At 47.2% G+C, this 19,802-nt stretch overlaps 1 protein-coding gene across 2 annotated transcripts in view; it reads left to right on the top strand.

Annotated features, from left to right (window-relative positions):
* LOC146254208 (insulin receptor-like) overlaps nt 1-18,774 on the top strand; it is a 40,343-nt gene extending 21,569 nt beyond the window's left edge. For both annotated transcript variants that reach the window (XM_084675941.1, XM_084675942.1), the window contains exons 3-21: nt 5,494-5,818; nt 6,298-6,437; nt 7,048-7,192; nt 7,740-7,954; nt 8,217-8,343; nt 8,693-8,943; nt 9,096-9,263; nt 9,422-9,620; nt 10,031-10,314; nt 10,933-11,081; nt 11,299-11,455; nt 11,563-11,659; nt 11,747-11,814; nt 11,894-12,123; nt 12,232-12,342; nt 12,463-12,622; nt 13,179-13,308; nt 13,401-13,535; nt 13,783-18,774. In XM_084675941.1, the coding sequence (XP_084532067.1) occupies nt 5,494-5,818; nt 6,298-6,437; nt 7,048-7,192; nt 7,740-7,954; nt 8,217-8,343; nt 8,693-8,943; nt 9,096-9,263; nt 9,422-9,620; nt 10,031-10,314; nt 10,933-11,081; nt 11,299-11,455; nt 11,563-11,659; nt 11,747-11,814; nt 11,894-12,123; nt 12,232-12,342; nt 12,463-12,622; nt 13,179-13,308; nt 13,401-13,535; nt 13,783-14,131 (3,440 nt within the window). In that variant the 3' untranslated portion in view covers nt 14,132-18,774. The remainder of the gene's footprint in view (nt 1-5,493; nt 5,819-6,297; nt 6,438-7,047; nt 7,193-7,739; nt 7,955-8,216; nt 8,344-8,692; nt 8,944-9,095; nt 9,264-9,421; nt 9,621-10,030; nt 10,315-10,932; nt 11,082-11,298; nt 11,456-11,562; nt 11,660-11,746; nt 11,815-11,893; nt 12,124-12,231; nt 12,343-12,462; nt 12,623-13,178; nt 13,309-13,400; nt 13,536-13,782) is intronic.
* Nucleotides 18,775-19,802: the final 1,028 nt, after the last annotated feature.

The following is a 19,802-nucleotide window of genomic DNA, read 5'->3' as shown; positions in this document are numbered from 1 at the left end:
GATTACAGAGGTGACTTTATGTCAATACTGTCTTCCTACAGTATGGGTGTAATTGGTCACTGTGACCTGCTCTCCTCTGGCACTCAAATACACACACACACTCGTTCTCTTCCCCACGAGTAACTGAGGTCAAAGTTCAGAGTTTACTGCAGCTCTCAGGTTACTGCAGAACAAGGGGTGCAAGAGGAGCCTACAGTGACACAAATCAAACTCACCTTAAGTCAAAAAATTTTTCATGTTATGGATCAACATCTTTGTCTTAAAGTTAGGTTTACCATGACTAGCAGTAGATGAATATCCTCCAGGCAGGTCCTCTTCCCTCCTCTCCTCCTCCCTCCTCCAATCCTCTTACACCATCTCCCATCCTCTCCATTCCCCTTCCTCTCTCTCCTCTCTATCTCCATCTCTCCATTCCTCTCATCTCTGTCTCTCCCTCCATACATCCCTCCAGTACTGGTCCTAGCACATGTGGCGCCCTAGGCAAGATTTATCAACAGCATTTATCACTGTTATTGCCTCTCTCTCTCTCTCTCTCTCTCTCTCTCTCTCTCTCTCTCTCTCTCTCTCTCTCTCTCTCTCTCTCTCTCTCTCTCTCTCTCTCTCTCTCTCTCTCTCTCTCTCTCTCTCTTTCTCTTTCTCCTACCCCTCTCACTCTTTTCCACTCCCCCCCTTCTTTCCCCCTCCACCCTCCCCTCTTCTCTTTGTCTCTCTCTCCCCGCCTACTACTCCCTAGCAGTTAGGAGACTCATAGTTCCACCAGTATAGTTAGGGTTATATATACTAATATAGGGTTATTCACAAAGGGTTGTATACAGTATGTATGGTCATATAGATAGGGTTGGAAGTCAAGGGTTATCTATATATAGGGTTATCTATATAGGGTTATAGAGGATAACTGATAAATTCGGGCTTTTATAAAGATAGGATTATGGATACATGATTATATAAAAAGGGTTAGATGTAGATAAATTCAAATCAAACAACAGTGCCCTGCTGTGTGTGCACGCGTAAGTGTGTGTGTTTGTTATTGTTCTTGTAGTACTGTGGCCTGTCAACATGACCAATCACAGGGAGGCTTTATGTGTAAAAGCAGGAAGAAGGAACGTGTGCCAGATTCCTATTGGCTGAGCTCCCCACCCCGCCCCCCTGGGGAGTGTAAACAGATGGAGACGCACCTTTGATCAGGAACACAGTTAATCACTGATCTAGAGGTCAGCTTCCTCCTGCTGTCACCGGGAAAGAAACCCCTTCCCCCCCTCAACTTTCTCTCCCTCTCCCCTCCCTCCCCCCTGCCCCCCTCTCCCCTAACCACCCCTCTCTCCCCCCCTCTACCCATCTTTTCCCCTGCTCTCCCATCTCCTCCCCCCATCCATCCAGTGTCCACAAAAACAAAACAAGACGTTGTATGAATGAAAGTGGGAGGGTCCAGAGTGACCTGGAATGACAGCAAATGGGATAGATACTGCTTGTGCTGGCTGGAGGTGTGAGTGTGTGTGTGTGTGTGTGTGTGTGTGTTTGCGCAAGGGAAAGGGGAGGCGGCGGTTGAAAGACAAGCTTTGTTTTGTTTTTGTCTGAGAGCTCACTAGCCTAGCGTTAGCATGCAGAAAAGCGATGGTGCTTGAGAAATGTTAGCAGCGTGCTAACACAGACCAAGTTAAACACGAGAGAGACAGAGCAGGGGAAAGAGACAGAAAAGCAGGGCTGGAAAATTAGAGTAAAAGAGGGGATGAAAGAAAGAGATGGAAAGAAAGAGAGCTGAAGGAAAAAAAAGTAGTTGACAGTGATACAAAAAAGATACAGACATTAGACAAATATTGACGCACAGACAGCTAGCTGGCTAGCATCTCTGTGCTATGTGTCTGGACCAGCCCTGCAGGGTTAAACCTGTATTCCTTCCTTGCCACAGAACACATTGGTTGAGGCTAAGGGCGGATCAGGGCTACCATAAGGGCAGCAGCCAAGCTACGGTACAGACTCAGGATAGACAAATCTGGACTGAGGCAGTGTGGTGTAAGCATGTACACACCACACATACACACACACACACACACACACCACACACTCCTGGGAGAGGGAGAGGTGGAGGGGGAGGTGCAGTTTTACCGTATAGATGGGAGCGAAGAGCGAGCGTCTGCTGATTGATGTCATTGGCATTTCACCAGCTGACAAGAGGCAAAAACGCCCTCAGTGACCCCTTTCCTCCTTTCTCTCTCCCGCCTCCTCTCTCCCTCTCCTCTCTCTGTCTCACCCTCCCTCTCTCTGTCTCACCCTCCCTCTCTCTGTCTCACCCTCCCTCTCTCTGTCTCTCCCTCCCCTCTCTGTGTCTCTCTCCCTCCCCTGCTCTCTCCATTTCCTTTCCTCGTCTCCCTGTCCCTCTCTCCCCCTTCTCTCCCTCTCTCCTGTCTGCCAAACCCCTGACCATTATGTCTGAAACACATTGAGGTTTAGGACCCTGAGGAGTCAAACACCACCCTCCCTAGAGGCTGATCCAAGTTCAGCTAAGAGGTCTGCTTTCCCTCGTTTATCTGGAGGCTTGTCTGCTCCAAGGCCAACACTGTTCTAGAACTAGTAGCTCTAGAGCTCAGTGTTGTAGAATTAACACTGTTGTAGAACTTTGTAGAACCATCCTCCCTCCACTGTTTCAAATCAAATCAATTTGTATAGCCCTTTTTACACGCAAGCATGTCACAGAGGGCTTCACATACGCCCATAGAACTGCCCCTCAACCAAGCTAAACCCTCTAGGAAGACAAGGAAAAACTCCCAGAAAAACTCCTATCGGGAGAAAAAATGGAAGAAACCTTGGGAGGAGCAATTCAGAGAGGGATCCCCTCCTCCAGAGACAGTTGGTAAGAGAGAGGAGCAGGACACAAGCTAAACATAGTCATACAATGTCTATGTTTCTAGTTGTCTGCTACACACACCACTCCCTACCCCAGGAACACCTGTTTTCAGTGTGTTACGTGTGGGGGGGGGGGAGAATGAGAGACATACTCTGGAGGCCCCCTCCCTCGTTACAGATGCCGTTGGCGGCCATATCAGTCCTGCTGTTTCCCTCCAGCCCCACCCCCTGCCACCCAGGAGTTTAGCTGGAGGAGAATCCAGGAAGTAGACAGCCTGGCTGGGTAGCTGGAGGAGTTCTGAGGTGGTTTGGGACCAGTTCTACTCGGAGCCTCATCTGTTCAGCTGCTGAAATTTCCTCCTCCTCCCTGTCTTCTATCTCCTCCTCCTCCCTGTCTTCTATCTCCTGCTCTTCCTCCTCCTCTACCTCCTTCTCCAGCTCCTCCTCTTCTATCTCTTGCACCTCTTCTTTCTTCTCATTTTTCCACAAGCTGCGTTCCACAAGCTGCGCCCCACAAGCTGCGCCCCACAAGGTGCGCCCCACCAGCTGCGCCCCACCAGCTGCGCCCCACCAGCTGCGCCCCACCAGCTGCGCCCCACCAGCTGCGATCCACAAGCTGCGCCCCACAAGCTGCGCCCCACAAGCTGTGATCCACAAGTTATCTCTCTCTTCTCCACCAACAAGGAGAGTAGCAGTAATCCAGTTAGCAGCAGCACTGTTTGGCATTTGTTCGTCTCCCAGGAGACACGAGGCAGGAGATACCAGAGCCGCAGAACCTGATCGATATGAAAGCTTCTGTCTGGTTTCCATTTTATTGGGGTGTGCTGGCCTTCGGCGAGCACAAACCATTGTTATCTCACATATATATTTATTGTTAATGTTTATTTTCGTGCCCCTAAGGCTCAGTCAATATTTGGACTACATAGACAAAGTCTATGTCAAAAGGTTCGTCTTGGTCACGATTGCGTTGGTTCTATTGGGATTTATGTTCCGTTGCACGGTTTAGGTTTTAAATACGTATTTGTGGCAAAAGTTAAGCTAACGGTGGCTAACTTGCTAGCCACAGTCATTGACGCTACTGACGTCACTAACGTCACCAAATATGGCGTGACAACCTCTAGCAGAACATTAGCAGAGCCTGTTTAAGGAGAGCCTTGCCACTCCCTATTAGCCCCCAATTTACCAAATTTGGCTGCAGTTCCACCAGAGTTCCACCGGGGGTGATCGCGAGCGAGTGCATGTTGAATGGGAGTCTATGGAGCTCAACGGCTAAATTTGTCTCTTTCGCCTGATTGTCGTTGAGAAATCTCCGATTTGATTGTAGTTTTTGCATGTTCAACATGGATTATAGGTCGAAAGTTGAATGAACGAGTACTTATGTCCTTTTGATTTATTACAGGGTGAGTTGTTGTTGCCCATAACACGCTAGCATTCTGCTAATGAATGCTGATTGGTTAGTGAAGGACTGATACGACCAGAGCTCCCGCTTGATGGCATCTGAAGCGGAATCAGAATGTCAGAGCATTGGCAACATTAGCAACAACATTAGCTAGCCAAAACTCTTTCTAGCATGTGTACTGACAGGGAGAGCCTAACCTGTCAGCTGTGTTGTCAATGCCCTGAGAGAAAAAAGTGAGTGACCAGAGCTTGCCGTAAAGCAGTAGCTCTGGTCGTACGATGTGTATGACGTCAATCACATTTTCAAAAGCTTTTTAGAACAGAAAGGAGACTTTAAAACAATCTAACAGCCAGCAGTGTGTATTTTTTTTGCCTCCCCTTTCAAATTCAGAATTCAAATTACTAGACAAAACATTTTATCCTGAGGAAATGTCAAGGTTATTTACGTTTTTGGGGGCATATTTTCAGGTAGCAGATGATACTATTTGAATTGCGATTCCATCTGAGATAGCTAGCTACTGCTGGGAACGTCGCTGTTAAAATACATTTCAAAGGGGGTTCTTTATTAATGAATGAATGCAATATGAGTAGGCCAAATGCCTGAAAATATCATTAGAAGGGAAAAACTTACAATGACGTTTAAGTCATAGAGATTAGGTCAATTTTTACACCGGTCTGCCAAATGTATTCGCTTTGATTCAACTATGAGGTTGCTGATCACCATTCCCTCTTGCAGGGGAAATGAGAAGAAAACTATTTCATTCTACTCTTCACTCTTAGTATTTTGAGTTGTAAATGAGCAGAAAATAAAAATGCTTTTAAATCTATGTAATCTTTATAAATTATAAGTAATCTATGCATTTTAATATAAAATATACAGAAATATCAGTTGTAAAATGTAATTTAAATACGGACTCCTGCAACCAAAACAAGCAAGCACACCCTACAATTTCCCCAGAAATTGTTCCCTCTCTAGTTTAATTAAAAATGAAATTAAACAATCCTGATAAATTCCATGTTGTGGTTTTACCCTGCTTGGACTTTCTGTATGATTTAGCTGGTAGCTGCAGACCTGCAGTCTTGTGTGTGAGCAGAGGCTCATCCCAGCCCTGCGACTGCAGACCGCAGTCTTCTCTCAGATTGGATCAGGAAATGGATCAGGAGGATATGAAATCAAACGTGTTAATAGAGGATATGCTCCTGTTTTGGATATAACTCTTAACCATCTTTCTCCTCTCCCTCTTTCTCCACCAGTGTGTCCCCCCAACTGTAAAAACCGTGCCTGTACCCCTCAGGGCCAGTGTTGCCATGAGCAGTGCCTGGGGGGGTGCTCCCAGGAGGGCAACGCCAGCAGCTGTGTCTCCTGCAGGAACCTCCAGCACGGGCCCAGCTGTGTGGACACCTGCCCCCCCGGACACTACGTCTACAAGGGCTGGCGCTGTATCTCACATGCCTTCTGCCAGGAGCTCCACGACCAGTGTAAGCAAAGCAAGAACCCTGACTGCCACGAGTACGTCATCCACAACGGAGCCTGTATCCCGGAGTGTCCCTCTGGGTACACCACCATGAACTCTACCACGTGAGTGCTACTCTACCTGGAGAGATGCTGGGTCCATTGTTAAGTTGGATAGCCAGATGCATGCTGAGACAGCCCAGTGATCTCATCATCTCATTTCCCTCTAGTTTTGGTATGATTGGATTGAGCACCCCCCTCACTTGGGAGGAGATTTGAGAAGCAATCTGGCTTTGTTTAGATTGTGGAGGGGAGAGATTGGAGAGATGGTCTCTGTAGCCGGATGGGGAGAGGGTCTCTGTAGCCGGATGGGGAGAGGGTCTATGTAGCGGGATGGGGGCCAGAGAGAGGATCTCTGTAGCCGGATGGGGAGAGGGTCAGTTCCAAGACAGTGGGATTCTGTTCTCTCCCAGGGATGAAAGATAACCTGAGAGCTCATTTGTGAATGAACTGTCCCTGGAGTCTGACTGGCCTCTGTCCCTGGAGTCTGACTGGCCTCCTGTTCTGAGAATGAAATCCTGAAAGGCATGTGTGTGTGTCTGCAGGCTAATGTGTTCTCCGTGTGCTGGCCTGTGTCCTAAGCTGTGTACGGGGGATAAGGTTGTGGACTCAGTGACAGCAGCCCAGGCACTGCGAGGATGTACTGTGCTCAACGGCAGCATGTCCATCAAGATCCGTGGAGGCAGTGAGTACAGCAACAAGACCTTCACCACCACCAACAACATTATCACCCCTACAAACACCACCACCAACAACATTATCACCACTTCAAACATCACCACCAACAACAACATTATCACCACTACAAACACCACCACCAACAACATTATCACCACTACAAACACCACCACCAACAACATTATCACCACTACAAACACCACCAACAACAACATTATCACCACTACAAACATCACCACCAACAACAGCATTATCACCACTACAAACATCACCACCAACAACAACATTATCACCACTACAAACATCACCACCAACAACAACATTATCACCCCTACAAACATCACTATTAACAACAACATGCTTTTTCATCATGAATTTAAATGATGAAAAACTACAAAATTCGAACATGTTTTTCTGTCTGCCTGCCTGTCTGCCTGCCTGTTTACTTTCCTGCCTGCCTGTCTGCCTGCCTGCCTGCCTGCCTGCCTGCCTGCCTGCCTGCCTGCCTGCCTGCCTGCCTGCCTGCCTTCCTGCCTGTCTGTCTGTCTGTCTGTCTGTCTGTCTGTCTGTCTGTCTGCCTGTCTCTCTACCTGTCTGCCTGTCTGTCTGTCCCTCAGACAACATAGCAGCGGAACTGGAGGCAAACCTGGGCCAGCTGGAGGAGATCACAGGCCACCTGACCGTCCGCAGAGCCTACGCCCTCGTCTCCCTCTCCTTCTTACGCAACTTGCATCTGATCCGTGGAGAAAAACTAGAGTCAGAGTAAGAACATGTACACACCACATAACATCTATAGAACTACAACCTCCATCTATAGGACTATAACACCCATCTATAGAACTACAACCTCCATCTATAGAACTATAACACCCACCTATAGAACTACAACACCCATCTATAGAACTATAACACCCATATATAGAACGACAACCTCCATCTATAGAATCATAACACCCATATATAGAACTACAACCTCCATCTATAGAACTATAACACCCATCTATAGAACTACAACCTCCATCTATAGAACTATAACACCCATCTATAGAACTACAACCTCCATCTATAGAACTACAACCTCCATCTATAAAACTATAACACCCATCTATAGAACTACAACACCCATCTATAGAACTACAACACCCATCTATAGAACTACAACACCCATCTATAGAACTACAACACCTATCTATACAGCTACAAAACCCATCTATAAAACTACAACACCCCTAACCTCCATCTATAGCTTTCATCTGATGCTCTACCTTGTCCCCACCTGTCTCCCTGGCCTTGTGTGTGTGTGTCTCAGGCACTTTGCGTTCTACGCTCTGGACAACCAGAACCTGCGTCAGCTGTGGGACTGGTCCAGCCACAACTTGACCATCCTGCACGGCCGCACCTTCCTGCACTACAACTCCAAACTCTGCATGTCGGAGATCCGCACCATGGAGAATGTGACAGGCGCGCAGCAGAGGAACCAGAAAAACGACATTTCTCTCCGCACCAACGGGGACCAGGCCTCCTGTGAGACTCCGTCTGACTGCACTCTTTATTCTCTTCAGGATCTCTTGACACTACAGAGTTCATGCATTCATCCTCCCCCCAACGAGAACAAAACCGATGTGCCTATTATGCCAATAAACAGTAGCTTGACTGACCTTAATTAACAGACCTTTGTCTTGTTGAAAAATGTCCATGTGTAACCTGAAGATTTGTATTTGAGTAGCCCTGCCACTGAGCTGTACCCTCATGTGATACCTGAGTGTCTGTCTCCATGGTTACACAGGCGAGAACCAGGTCCTGAACTTCACGATGGTCAAGACGTCCTCAGACAAGATCATGGTGCGATGGCAGCCTTTCTGGCCCATGGACTACCGGGACCTACTGGGCTTCATGGTCCTGTACAAGGAGGCGTGAGTACTGGTGGGGATGGGGGAGAGGCTGGGGGGAGAGGCTGGGAGGAGAGGCTGGGAGGAGAGGCTGGGAGGAGAGGCTGGGAGGGAGGCTGGGGGAAAGGCTGGGAAGGAGGCTGGGGGTAGGGATAGGAGGGAGGCTGGAAGGAGGGATAGGAGGGAGGCTCGGGGGAGGCTGAGGGGAGAGGCTGGGAGGGAGGCTGGAAGGAGGGATAGGAGGGAGGCTCGGGGGAGGCTGAGGGGAGAGGCTGGGAGGGAGGCTGGAGGGAGGGATAGAAGGGAGGCTGGGAGGAGGAGGGTGTTCCTCATATGCACAACACAGTGGTTCAACCCCTTACCCCTCTTCCAGGCCCTACGACAACGTGACAGAGTTTGCAGGGCAGGACGCGTGTGGCTCCAACAGCTGGGTGATCGCTGATGTGGACCCGCCGCCGCGTGCCACTGACAACAAGGAGCAGCTGGAACCAGGCCTGCTCATCCACCCCCTGAAGCCCTGGACGCAGTACGCCGTCATGGTGAAGACGCAGCTGTCTGCCTCCGACGAGCACCAGGAACGTGGAGCCAAGAGCAGGATCCTCTATGTACGCACAGACGCCACCAGTGAGTCTCAACATACACACACACCTACCCTCACATCTCCATTCTAACAAATTCCCTCTAACATGTGTTGTGTTGTCCAATGAGGAACCCTGTAACATGTGTTGTGTTGTGGTGTCCATTGAGGAGCCCTCTAAATTGTGTTGTGGTCCCAGAGCCCTCGGTTCCGCTGGACCCCATCTCCTTCTCCAACTCCTCTTCCCACCTCATCCTCAAGTGGAAACCCCCCGCCGACGCCAACGGCAACATCACACACTACCTGGTGTTCTGTCAGCAGCAGCCGGAGGACAGCGACCTCTACAAGTTTGACTACTGCCAGAAGGGTGAGGGGGGGAGTTTGACTACTGCCAGAAGGGTGAGGGGGGAGGAGGGGAGTTTGACTACTGCCAGAAGCTGGGGGGGGGGGGAGACCCTTACACACTGTATCGCTATCACACTGTGTGTGTGTGTCTCTCTCTGTCTGTGTGTGTGTGTCCTGCAGGTATGAAGCTGCCCTCTCGGACCCCCACCCACATGGACAGTGAGGAGGAGCGGAGGTGGAACCAGACTGAAGAGGTGGGGGGCGGGGCACGCTGCTGCTCCTGCCCCAAGACAGAGATCCAGCTGAAGAGAGAGGCGGAGGAAACCGAGTACCGCAAGACCTTCGAGGACTATCTCCACAACGAGGTGTTCGAGATCAGGTACGGGGGGGGGGGTGTGTGTATGTATGTGTGTATATATGTGTGTATGTATGTGTGTGTATATATCTATGTGTGTGTGTATATATGTGTGTATGCATGTGTGTGTATATATCTGTGTGTGTGTATGTATGTGTGTGTATATATCTGTGTGTGTGTGTGTATATATCTATGTGTGTGTGTATGTGTGTGTATATATGTGTGTATGTATGTGTGTGTATATATGTGTGTATATATGTGTGTGTATATATCTATGTGTGTGTATATATGTGTGTGTATATATCTATGTGTGTGTGTATGTGTGTGTATATATGTGTGTGTATATATCTATGTGTGTGTGTGTATGCATGTGTGTGTATATATCTATGTGTATGTGTGTGCATGTGTGGGTTAAATTCCTCTTCCTCTCTCAGGCCATCTCGCCGCCGTCGTTCAGTGGGCGTGGCCAACGGCACCCTCACTCTGACCACCCCCCCCTACCCTCTGACCACGCCCCCCAGCCCTCCAAACGCCTCGACCACGCCCCGCCCTGGTGAGGGCATCAAGCTCATGTTTACCTTCCCCCGGGAGTCGGGCGCCATCCCTAACCTGCGCCACTTCACCAGCTACAAGATCGAGATCCACGCCTGCAACCACCCCTCCGACAGCATGCGCTGCAGCATGCCCACCTATGTCAGCGCACGCACACTGCCAGAGGGTGAGCTGCACACACACACACACACACACACACTAGTACAACACACAGCAACACACACACTAGTATAACACACACCAAAACAGAATATGAAACTCACTAAAGATATCCTCTTCTTCTCAGAATCAGAAAGGGATTTATTTGCCATGAAAGTTTGCACAGACAAACTTGCTTGCTTTCTGCTTTGGCAGGAAGGTGCATACAATAAACAAATAGGAATCTTAAATTGAAATATGTGGTCTAACTATACTAAGGATACATAAACTATCAATACTAAGTGGAATACAATTAAAACAAAATATACAATAAAATAAAATATAAGTTGCCATAAAATAAAATTGTTGCCAATTTACAATATAAATTACAAATATTACAGGAATTGTAATGTAGTGCAATTCCTTCTCCTCTGTCCATCCCTCCTTCTCTCTCTTCCTCTCCTGCCTCCTTCCTTCCCTCTCTTCCTCTCCTGCCTCCTTCCTTCTCTCTCTTACTCTCCTGCCTCCTTCCTTCTCTCTCTTCCTCTCCTGCCTCCTTCCTTCCCTCTCTTACTCTCCTGCCTCCTTCCTTCTCTCTCTTCCTCTCCTGCCTCCTTCCTTCCCTCTCTTACTCTTTGTTTTTCAGATAAAGCGGATGACATGGTTGGCCCGGTAACCCATGAGATTTTGGCTGACCAACCAGACTCTGTTTACATCAAGTGGGAGGAGCCACAGTCACCCAATGGGATGATTATCCTTTACGAGCTGCACTACAAGAGACTCGGCGACCAGGAAGTCAGTACCTCTCACACCTTGGACCTCTCACCTCACACCTTCTGCTCTGTGTGTGTAGGACTGGGTGGGAAGGAGTTGTGTGTGTGTGTGTGTGTGTGGGGGGGGGGTCTGCCGCAAGACTTGCTTTGATGTACACACACTTGTTCTGAGACTGTGTGTGTAACTGTGTGTGGGTGTGTAACTGTGTGTGGGTGTGTAACTGTTTGAGTGTTTCCAGGAGACCAAACACTGTGTGTCGAGGCTGACATATGCCCGGCTGGGGGGTTGCAAGGTGAGAGTTGTGCATCCTGGGAACTACACCGTGAGGATCCGCGCCACGTCGCTGGCTGGGAACGGCTCCTGGTCCCAGCCCGCCTTCTTCTTCATGGCTGACAGTGAGTTTGGCCACACACACACAATGTTTACAGAACACACACATACAGCCTCTGGACTGATCTCTGAAGCCGGCGCTCATTAACGAGTGGCGGATCTGTTTTTGTAGAGGACACAAGTCCATGGAAGATTGTGATTGGCCCAGTGATCTGCTTCATTCTGCTGATGTTTGTGGGAGGTGGAGTGTTCTACGTCTTCAAGAAGAAGTAAGGAGACCATGTGATCCACCAGGTCATGTGATCCTGGAGGTCATGTGACCCATTATCGTTATCTGACTGTGTGTGTGTGTCCAGACAAACAGAAGGACCTACTGGACCTCTCATTGCCTCCTCCAACCCTGAGTACCTCAGTGCCAATGATGGTGAGCAGCTACTCATCTCACACCTCACACACTCCTGCCCACACACTCCCTCTCACACACTCCCTGTGTGTGTGTCCAGTGTATGTTCCGGACGAGTGGGAGGTAGCGAGGGAGAAGATGACGGTACTACGTGAACTGGGGCAGGGCTCGTTCGGCATGGTGTACGAGGGCCTGGCCAAGGACATCATCAAGGGCGAGGGGGAGACGCGCGTGGCGGTCAAGACGGTGAACGAATCAGCCAGCCTGCGGGAGAGGATTGAGTTCCTCAACGAGGCGTCCGTCATGAAGGCATTTAGCTGCCACCATGTGGTAAGACCACTCCAACTACCTCCATCACAATGGGTCTTCTGTTCCCTGTTAGGCACCAAGGGACGTGTGGTGGGCGTGTGGCAGTGCTAACCCTAACCTCCCCCCCAGGTGCGTCTGCTGGGCGTGGTCTCTAAGGGACAGCCCACCCTGGTCGTCATGGAACTTATGACTCACGGAGACCTGAAGAGCTATCTGCGTTGTCTCCGACCTGACTCTGAGGTACTTAACACACATGCACGCACACACACCAATTCAAACACAAACCAATACACACACACACACAGCATCGGTCCCTGTGCTCCAGGTTTAGGGTTAACTATGGACCTGTGCTCTTCCCAGAACAACCCTGGCCGCCCCCCTCCCTCTCTGGGGGAGATGATCCAGATGGCTGGAGAGATAGCCGATGGCATGGCCTACCTCAACGCCAACAAGTTCGTTCACCGAGACCTGGCGGCCAGGAATTGCATGGTGGCCGAGGACTACACCGTGAAGATTGGAGGTACGATGCGCCCTAACCCTGCACTAAATAAACCCTCTTAACTTAACAACCCTACATAAAAATTCCCCTTTCTTTGCCTATTTTGGTTGAGTGTGAATTCAGAAACTGGGAACATGTGCTAAGTCGTGCTAAATAAAACGAGGGGAGTGTGTGGCTCAATTAAAAATGTTACTTCGTATTTCACCTCTTTTCCGTGGGATAGTAAATCACTATGAATTAACATTGTGGACTTGTGCCCGTGCAACTCCAACCCAGCAATGGTTTGAGACCTTCCATAAACCTAACCCTTCCCTTTTCCTGACCCTCTCCTTGTCCTAACCCTAACCCTCCCCTTTTCCTGACCCTCTCCTTTTCCTAACCCGCTCCCTTGCTGTCCTAACCCTAAACCCCTCTCCTTGTTGAGTCAATTTTCATGACAGCTATTCATGTTGTTGCTATGACAATATATTGTCTTTATCATGGAATGGTACAAATTTGAATTGGAGTCTCTAAGATTCCCAAACTGTATTTCTGCTCTAGCTGTTTTATAATCATGTGTGTGTGCGTGTGTTCGCAGACTTTGGCATGACCAGAGATATCTATGAGACAGACTATTACCGTAAGGGTGGGAAGGGGCTGCTGCCTGTTAGGTGGATGGCCCCCGAGTCTCTGAAGGACGGGGTGTTCACCGCCCACTCTGACTGCTGGTGAGACACACACACAACACATGCCTAAGATACACAGACACACACACACCTGAAATACACACATACAAGACCTTGTTGATGTGTGTGTGCAGGTCGTTTGGCGTTGTGCTGTGGGAGATCAGCACTCTAGCAGAGCAGCCCTACCAGGGCTTGTCCAACGAGCAAGTGCTCAAGTTCGTTATGGATGGAGGCTACCTTGATCGCCCGGAGAACTGTGAGGAGAGGATGTGAGTACACACACTTAACATGTTACACACACTCCCTTTCTCCCTCTCTCCTCCCATCCTCCTCACCCCCTTCTCTCCTCTCATCCTCCTCACCCCCCTCTCTCCTCTCATCCTCCTCACCCCCCTCTCTCCTCCCATCCTCCTCACCCCCTTCTCTCCTCCCATCCTCCTCACCCCTTCTCTCCTCCCATCCTCTTCACCCCCTTCTCTCCTCCCATCCTCCTCACCTCTGTCTCTCCTCCTCCAGGCACAGCCTCATGCAGATGTGCTGGCAGTACAACCCCAAGATGCGTCCGTCCTTCCAGGACATCATCGAGATGTTCAAGGAGGAGATGCACCCATCCTTCAGGGAGATGTCGTTCTTCTACAGTGAGGACAACAAGGCTCCGGAGAGTGAAGACTTTGACCTGGACCTGGAGAACATGGAGAGCATCCCTCTGGACCCGTCCTCCTACGGTCAGAGGGAGGATCGGGACACGGGCCCCTCGGGTTCCCTGGGGGGGGGTCACTACGAGGAACACATCTCCTACACTCACATGAATGGGGGCAAGAAAAACGGACGGATCTTATCTTTGCCTCGATCCAGCCCTTCCTAACACCTCCTGACCCCGTTCACCGACATTGTACACACACACACAACCCTCCCCACACACACCTCAGCACACATATCCTTCCACACCCCTGGGTTCCCCTGGTTTTCTGATGATTAGTATTTTATTATGTAGTCAGAGTTCAGTGTTCAGATCTCAGGACGGATGGGTCAGTGTGCTGCGGCTGTGGAGCTCAGGGTCAGGGTCAGCATTAGGGTCAGGCAGCCGCACTGCAGGAAGCTGGTCAGGTTTGGTGTCTGTAGAGACTGTTCCAGATCAGGACTGGATCTACATCTAAATGTTTTCAAGACTGAGGAGGAAAATGCGATAAAACTGTGAACATAAACTGGCGTGAACCTGAAGGCAGCTTTTGCCTCAAACCTACACACAGAATCCTTTCCTTCCTCCACTCCTCTCTTCCCTCCTTTCCTCTCTTCCCTCCCTTCCTCTACTCCTTTCTTCCCTCCCTTCCTCTACTCCTCCCTTCCTCTACTAAACTAACCCCCCCTAACCCTAACCCTTCTTACCTGTGGCCTTCTTACCTGTGGCCTTCTTACCTGTAGCCTATTAACTCAGAAATGTGTCAAAAACTCATGTGTCCTCTGACAATGGCTTTGACTTTTCAGAGCTCTCGGAGGTGGCAAAGACTTTCTTCAAGTACTAACATCTATTTGTAGAGGAAATCTTTTATTTTGTGGTTCTGCAGAATTCCAAACTTCTCACACAGATTCATTTGGTGTTTGGTGAACAGTTTTAATTTATTTGATTTGATTTTGTTTATCCTTTCTTCAGTTTTCTCTCTGTGTCCTATGGCTGAAGGGTATTTAAACAGTTAAAAGTTAGACTAAAGAGTTCATCAGACTGACCAATAGCTGCTTCTTTGATATGTTTTAGTTGTCAACAAATATATATTATATAATATATAGTATATATGGAATATTGTTTTTGTATCAATATTTTATATATAATATATAGAATATGGATTTTGTACATAGTTTCAAATATGTATTGCTTTCATCAGAAGCATTTCTGGTAAGATTTTTATTTTTTTATTTTTCTAACCCCAGATATAACACACATCTGTCAGTGCTCTGTGCATCTGGCCGGGGCCGTGTGTGGCAGGTAGAGTGTCATATTTCTACAAGGTAGATACCCTAACCTTTACCCATACATCACATCACATCTCTACAAGGTAAAGGGCTTTTAGGCCCTATCAAATTAAGGTTAGAGGTGAAGTTATGTTACTATGGTATGTTGCTAGGGGGAGGAGGCTGTTCTGGTCATGTGATTTCAAGTTTTCACTGGCTGGTCCTTGAAGTTGTGGTCTAGTTAAACCACCATGCCTGTCTTTATAGTTAAGATTATTCAGGATCCTCTTTAGATCATTCTAATGCACAGTAAGAATGGTAATACATTTCTTTTTAATTTTATATACTATCATTTTGGAAAAATCTCTTAGAATATTGAAGAAAGCAAGAAAATACCCACATACAGATTTGTTTCAGTATCTAATGTTAGGAATCTTATTATTTTTATTGTAAGTCTGGTTGGAGTTTTAGTCAGAGGTAAATAATAGTCTTGTTTAAAGTAGAATTTGAGAGGAGTCTAGTGGGTTGAGAAGGAACCTCAGGTGTTCTGCCTGTGTGTTCAGCCAGTCTACCTCAGCATGTTGAATCAATCACCGTCTGTGTCCCCTAATCTCAGCGTCACCTTCAGACGCAACACCTGCAGTGTCATCAGTACACCAGAGGTGCTGCCACACAGCAGGAAAACAACCAGCAACGTTGCCCTCGCTCAGCTGGGATTCAGGATGAAAGCTCTTACTTCCATGTTTAAATCAGAAGAAGCAACCTTCATCACATTCTTCTTGAAGTTTTTCTTAAGTGTCTTTTGTAAACTCCACCCACTGCCCCCCCATTGCCCTGTGTAAGGCAAGGTGAGACTGTGTACACCCCCTGTGTCCAGATCGTCTTCTCTCCCCAGGCCTTCACAGACATCCTCCACATCTTATTTTATTTTTTTAAATTATTGTAATTTTTGTCGTTTTAACTTCTTCCGTTCATGTTGTTTGTATCTTTATTTTATACTGTGAATATCGAGAGAGAACCTTCTATCCATGCCGTGGATTGGGTGCTGTTGATGTGAAGCAGCCCCCCCTCCCACTGGTCCGGGAGTGCTGGACTAGAACAATCCTGTGTGCCATAACAACGTCCCCAAAAAAATAAAAACAGAGAAAATGTCTAGAATGTAGTTTCCTCAGGGAGGCAGCCTGAGATGCAGAGAGGGAGCTACCTGCCTTCATTATCTCTGACCTCCTAATTCGCCTGCTAGGACCTCACAGTTCTGTGACTTGTCTGTAGGTGGAGCCTTTTGGTTCCAGCTCCAACCCTCCGTCTGATCAGGTCTCTCACTCTAGATGTCTGATCGCAGCTTAGCACGCTAATGTGCTGTGGTGATGGCCTCTAGTGGTTGGCTGTTAGAATTGCAGTCAGGTTCCAACTCATAGTGCCTTGCTGAGACTGTCCTCATATAAGACCCCAAGAATATCTTTCCACCAATCAGAGCGGAGAGACCTTTATTTTGTAACTGTTGAATACGGCCATGTGATGCCTTCAGGGGAGTGCAGTCAGCGCCCTACCTCCTTGGTTCTGCGGAGCTGCTGGGATCTATGTGAATGAGGACATTGGAATTTTTCAAACGTTCAAACGTTGAACTGGTCTCTGGTTGGCTGAGCTGACAGACAGCGTGTTTTAAATTATTTGCTTTTCCACAACTCTCACGTTGTTATTTTGTTGTTGTTGACAAGTCCAGACTCAAATCACATGTGACAAACTGTGATTAACAGGAACTGATGGCATCTTTCAATTTCTAAAAGCTCTATTTGATATGCTTACAGTCCAATATTTGAAAGAAAGAATATAATACAAAACAATCTCCAAACTGTAAATAGCTGCAGCCCCCAGACATGAAAGCACTTAATTTAGGTTGAACTCTGATAACCTAAAATATGGTTTGGCAGAGCATGCTGGTGAAACAGCAGGGTTAGAACAAAGCATTCTATATTGTATTTTTTTGATAAACGAAAAAAGTATTACGTTTAGAGATGTTTTTTTTCTGTAGTTTTTTTTCCCTCCAGAATAAGGAGGGTCAAATAAAATAACTTTTCTTACTGTAAACTTTTACTACTCTTGTACATTATTGAATTGAACATCAATGTATGTTGTCCTACAACAACTTATGTTGTGTTTTGCTAAATAATGTTGTGTTTTGCTCACAACACTACCCCATCATGGTCTGGAAGTGTTACCAAGGCAACATGATATATTTGGCCTAAAATGTTAATGTGTTTATCATGTTCTGTCATGTCCTGTATGACCTCAACAATCTTCACAATCACTGCAGCACCTCAACTTAAATGTCTGGTTTCAAAAGTGTCTCTAATATCATCTGGAGTATGAAAGAAAATTACTTTGCTTGTTGCCTTTCTTAAGGGGAAACTATCTAGGTTTTACATTTAGCTTTCTGAAGGGGAAACTACCTAGGTTTTATATTTAGCTTTCTCTATGTGAATGACTGGAAAAGACCACTGCACATTTTCTTTCGGGGGGGAAAAACAAGCAAACACAAAGATTCTTTATAAGCTAGGATTTGTCCAATTGATGGTTATTAAATCCCAATTAAATGTGGAAAAGATTGTCTAAGTTCTGTCTAAACGTGCTAGTTTTCAAACAGCTGCCCACCCCTGTTATTTGGCAGCAAGAAGAAAACAGCTTTGAGTAGAGTGATATTATGTCCTAATGTCTGTTATTTCATGAAAAAACGTTGTGTACATGTGTTGTAGTCACCATGGTTACAGTGGTTATGAAATGATTCGGCCAAACTGTCCTACATCTGAAAATATTGATGTAACTACACCCTCAGAAATTGTTTGGTCTTTTAATTTTTGTAGAATCAGTCAGAGTTGTTGCTGAGTGGGAAAAGATTTGTGGACAGATAGTTGGTTGGGATGAGGTAGGTGATGTCGTGGGTTCTAGTGTTCTAGAGAAGGGTTCTGTTCCAGTGATGATGTCCTAGGTCAGGTCTCCTGGCCCCCGTAGTGTCTCTATTGAGCTGTGTCCGTCCATTCAGTTGGCGTGTTCCTTTGTTGAAGTGTGGCCATGGGTTCCTCTGTGTTCTTTACGATTGCTGCTCCTCCTCTTCTCTTGTTGCACCTACATAGTCCCAGTGTGTTGTCTGGGAGCACAATTCTCGTTTTAAACTGATTTGAACTGTGTTTTTAGAAACTCTACTGATGTGTCGTGTTGTCTCATAGGTACATATACATACAGGAGACTACATGTACTGTATAGCAACCACATGTGTAGCAACACTCACACTGGTCCCAAATGTTCCATGGTCTTTAAGTGTATCACACATATAAATATCCCACTCAGTCACATCCACCACACAACAACAAACCATATTGTACAGGATCAAGGGTTAGGGCAATTACTAAATGACGCTTGACAGTTTTTTTTTTTTATGTTTTCAAGGAGAGCCAAGCAGTGACATGTACAGAATTTTTTGGGGACTTATATGAAAATAAAATATTGCTGTGTGTAAATTATTCATCAATTAACTGTTTATATTAAAATTATGAAAAAAAAGGATTGGAGAATATGCGTCATCTGTTGGCTCCTTCTGCATACTGGGAGGGACAGCAGAGTGCTGTTCTGTACAGGTTAGCTAATCCTAAAACATCTGAGGGACAGCAGAGTGCTGTTCTGTACAGTAATACTGTGAACCACGGTCTCTTTATCAGTGTACATGGTAAAACATCTGAGGTCTACTATCTTGACTGACAGCAGATGCCAGGGCACGCAAGTAGAGTAACTAACCCTAAACCCTCTCAGCCCTCCAGACAGCACTATACTACCTACACCCTTCCCTAACCCCTAGGTCTCAAGGCAGCACTATACTATCTTCACCCATCCCTAACCCCTAGGTCTCAAGGCAGCACTATACTACCTACACCCATCCCTAACCCCTAGGTCTCAAGGCAGCACTATACTACCTACACCCATCCCTAACACAGAGGTCTCAAGACAGCACTATACTACCTTCACCCATCCCTAACACCGAGGTCTCAAGACAGCACTATACTACCTTCACCCATCCCTAACACCGAGGTCTCAAGACAGCACTATACTACCTACAGGGCCGTTGCTAGGAATTCTGGGCTCCCTGAAAGAATATTGGTGTGGGCCCCTGCCCCCTGACTTTTCATCGCCAAAGATCGATTTTACACCACTTTTTTTGTTAGACTATGTATTATAATTTTTCTTTATTTGTAATTGTTTCTCTGTGTTCTTGACAGTGCCTGACGCAATGCACCCAATTTGTTTATTTTTTACTTATAAATAAATCTACATTTTGCCATTCATTACAGAATCAAAAGAGCTAAAAGGGACCTAACGTGTAAGTAATTGCCAGTGGTACAGCAGTTCACTAATAAGTCAAAACAGCCAACAAGTGTCTACCTCACTCACTCACCATCATCAGCATCTTCACTATCCCCTTAGCTAGTATCTGTAGTAGCCCTACTTGCTGGTATTTGTTCTTGGGTGGGGTCTGGCTCTGTAGACAGCAAGGACAGTCAGTGACTTAAGTAGACTTCTACTTACATTTTCCCATTCAT

The sequence above is a fragment of the Hypomesus nipponensis genome, chromosome 16 (assembly GCF_054491055.1).
Source record: "Hypomesus nipponensis isolate SF chromosome 16, ASM5449105v1, whole genome shotgun sequence".
In the NCBI taxonomy this organism is placed as follows: Eukaryota; Metazoa; Chordata; class Actinopteri; order Osmeriformes; family Osmeridae; genus Hypomesus; species Hypomesus nipponensis.
This window is presented reverse-complemented; position numbering and strand designations above follow the sequence as displayed.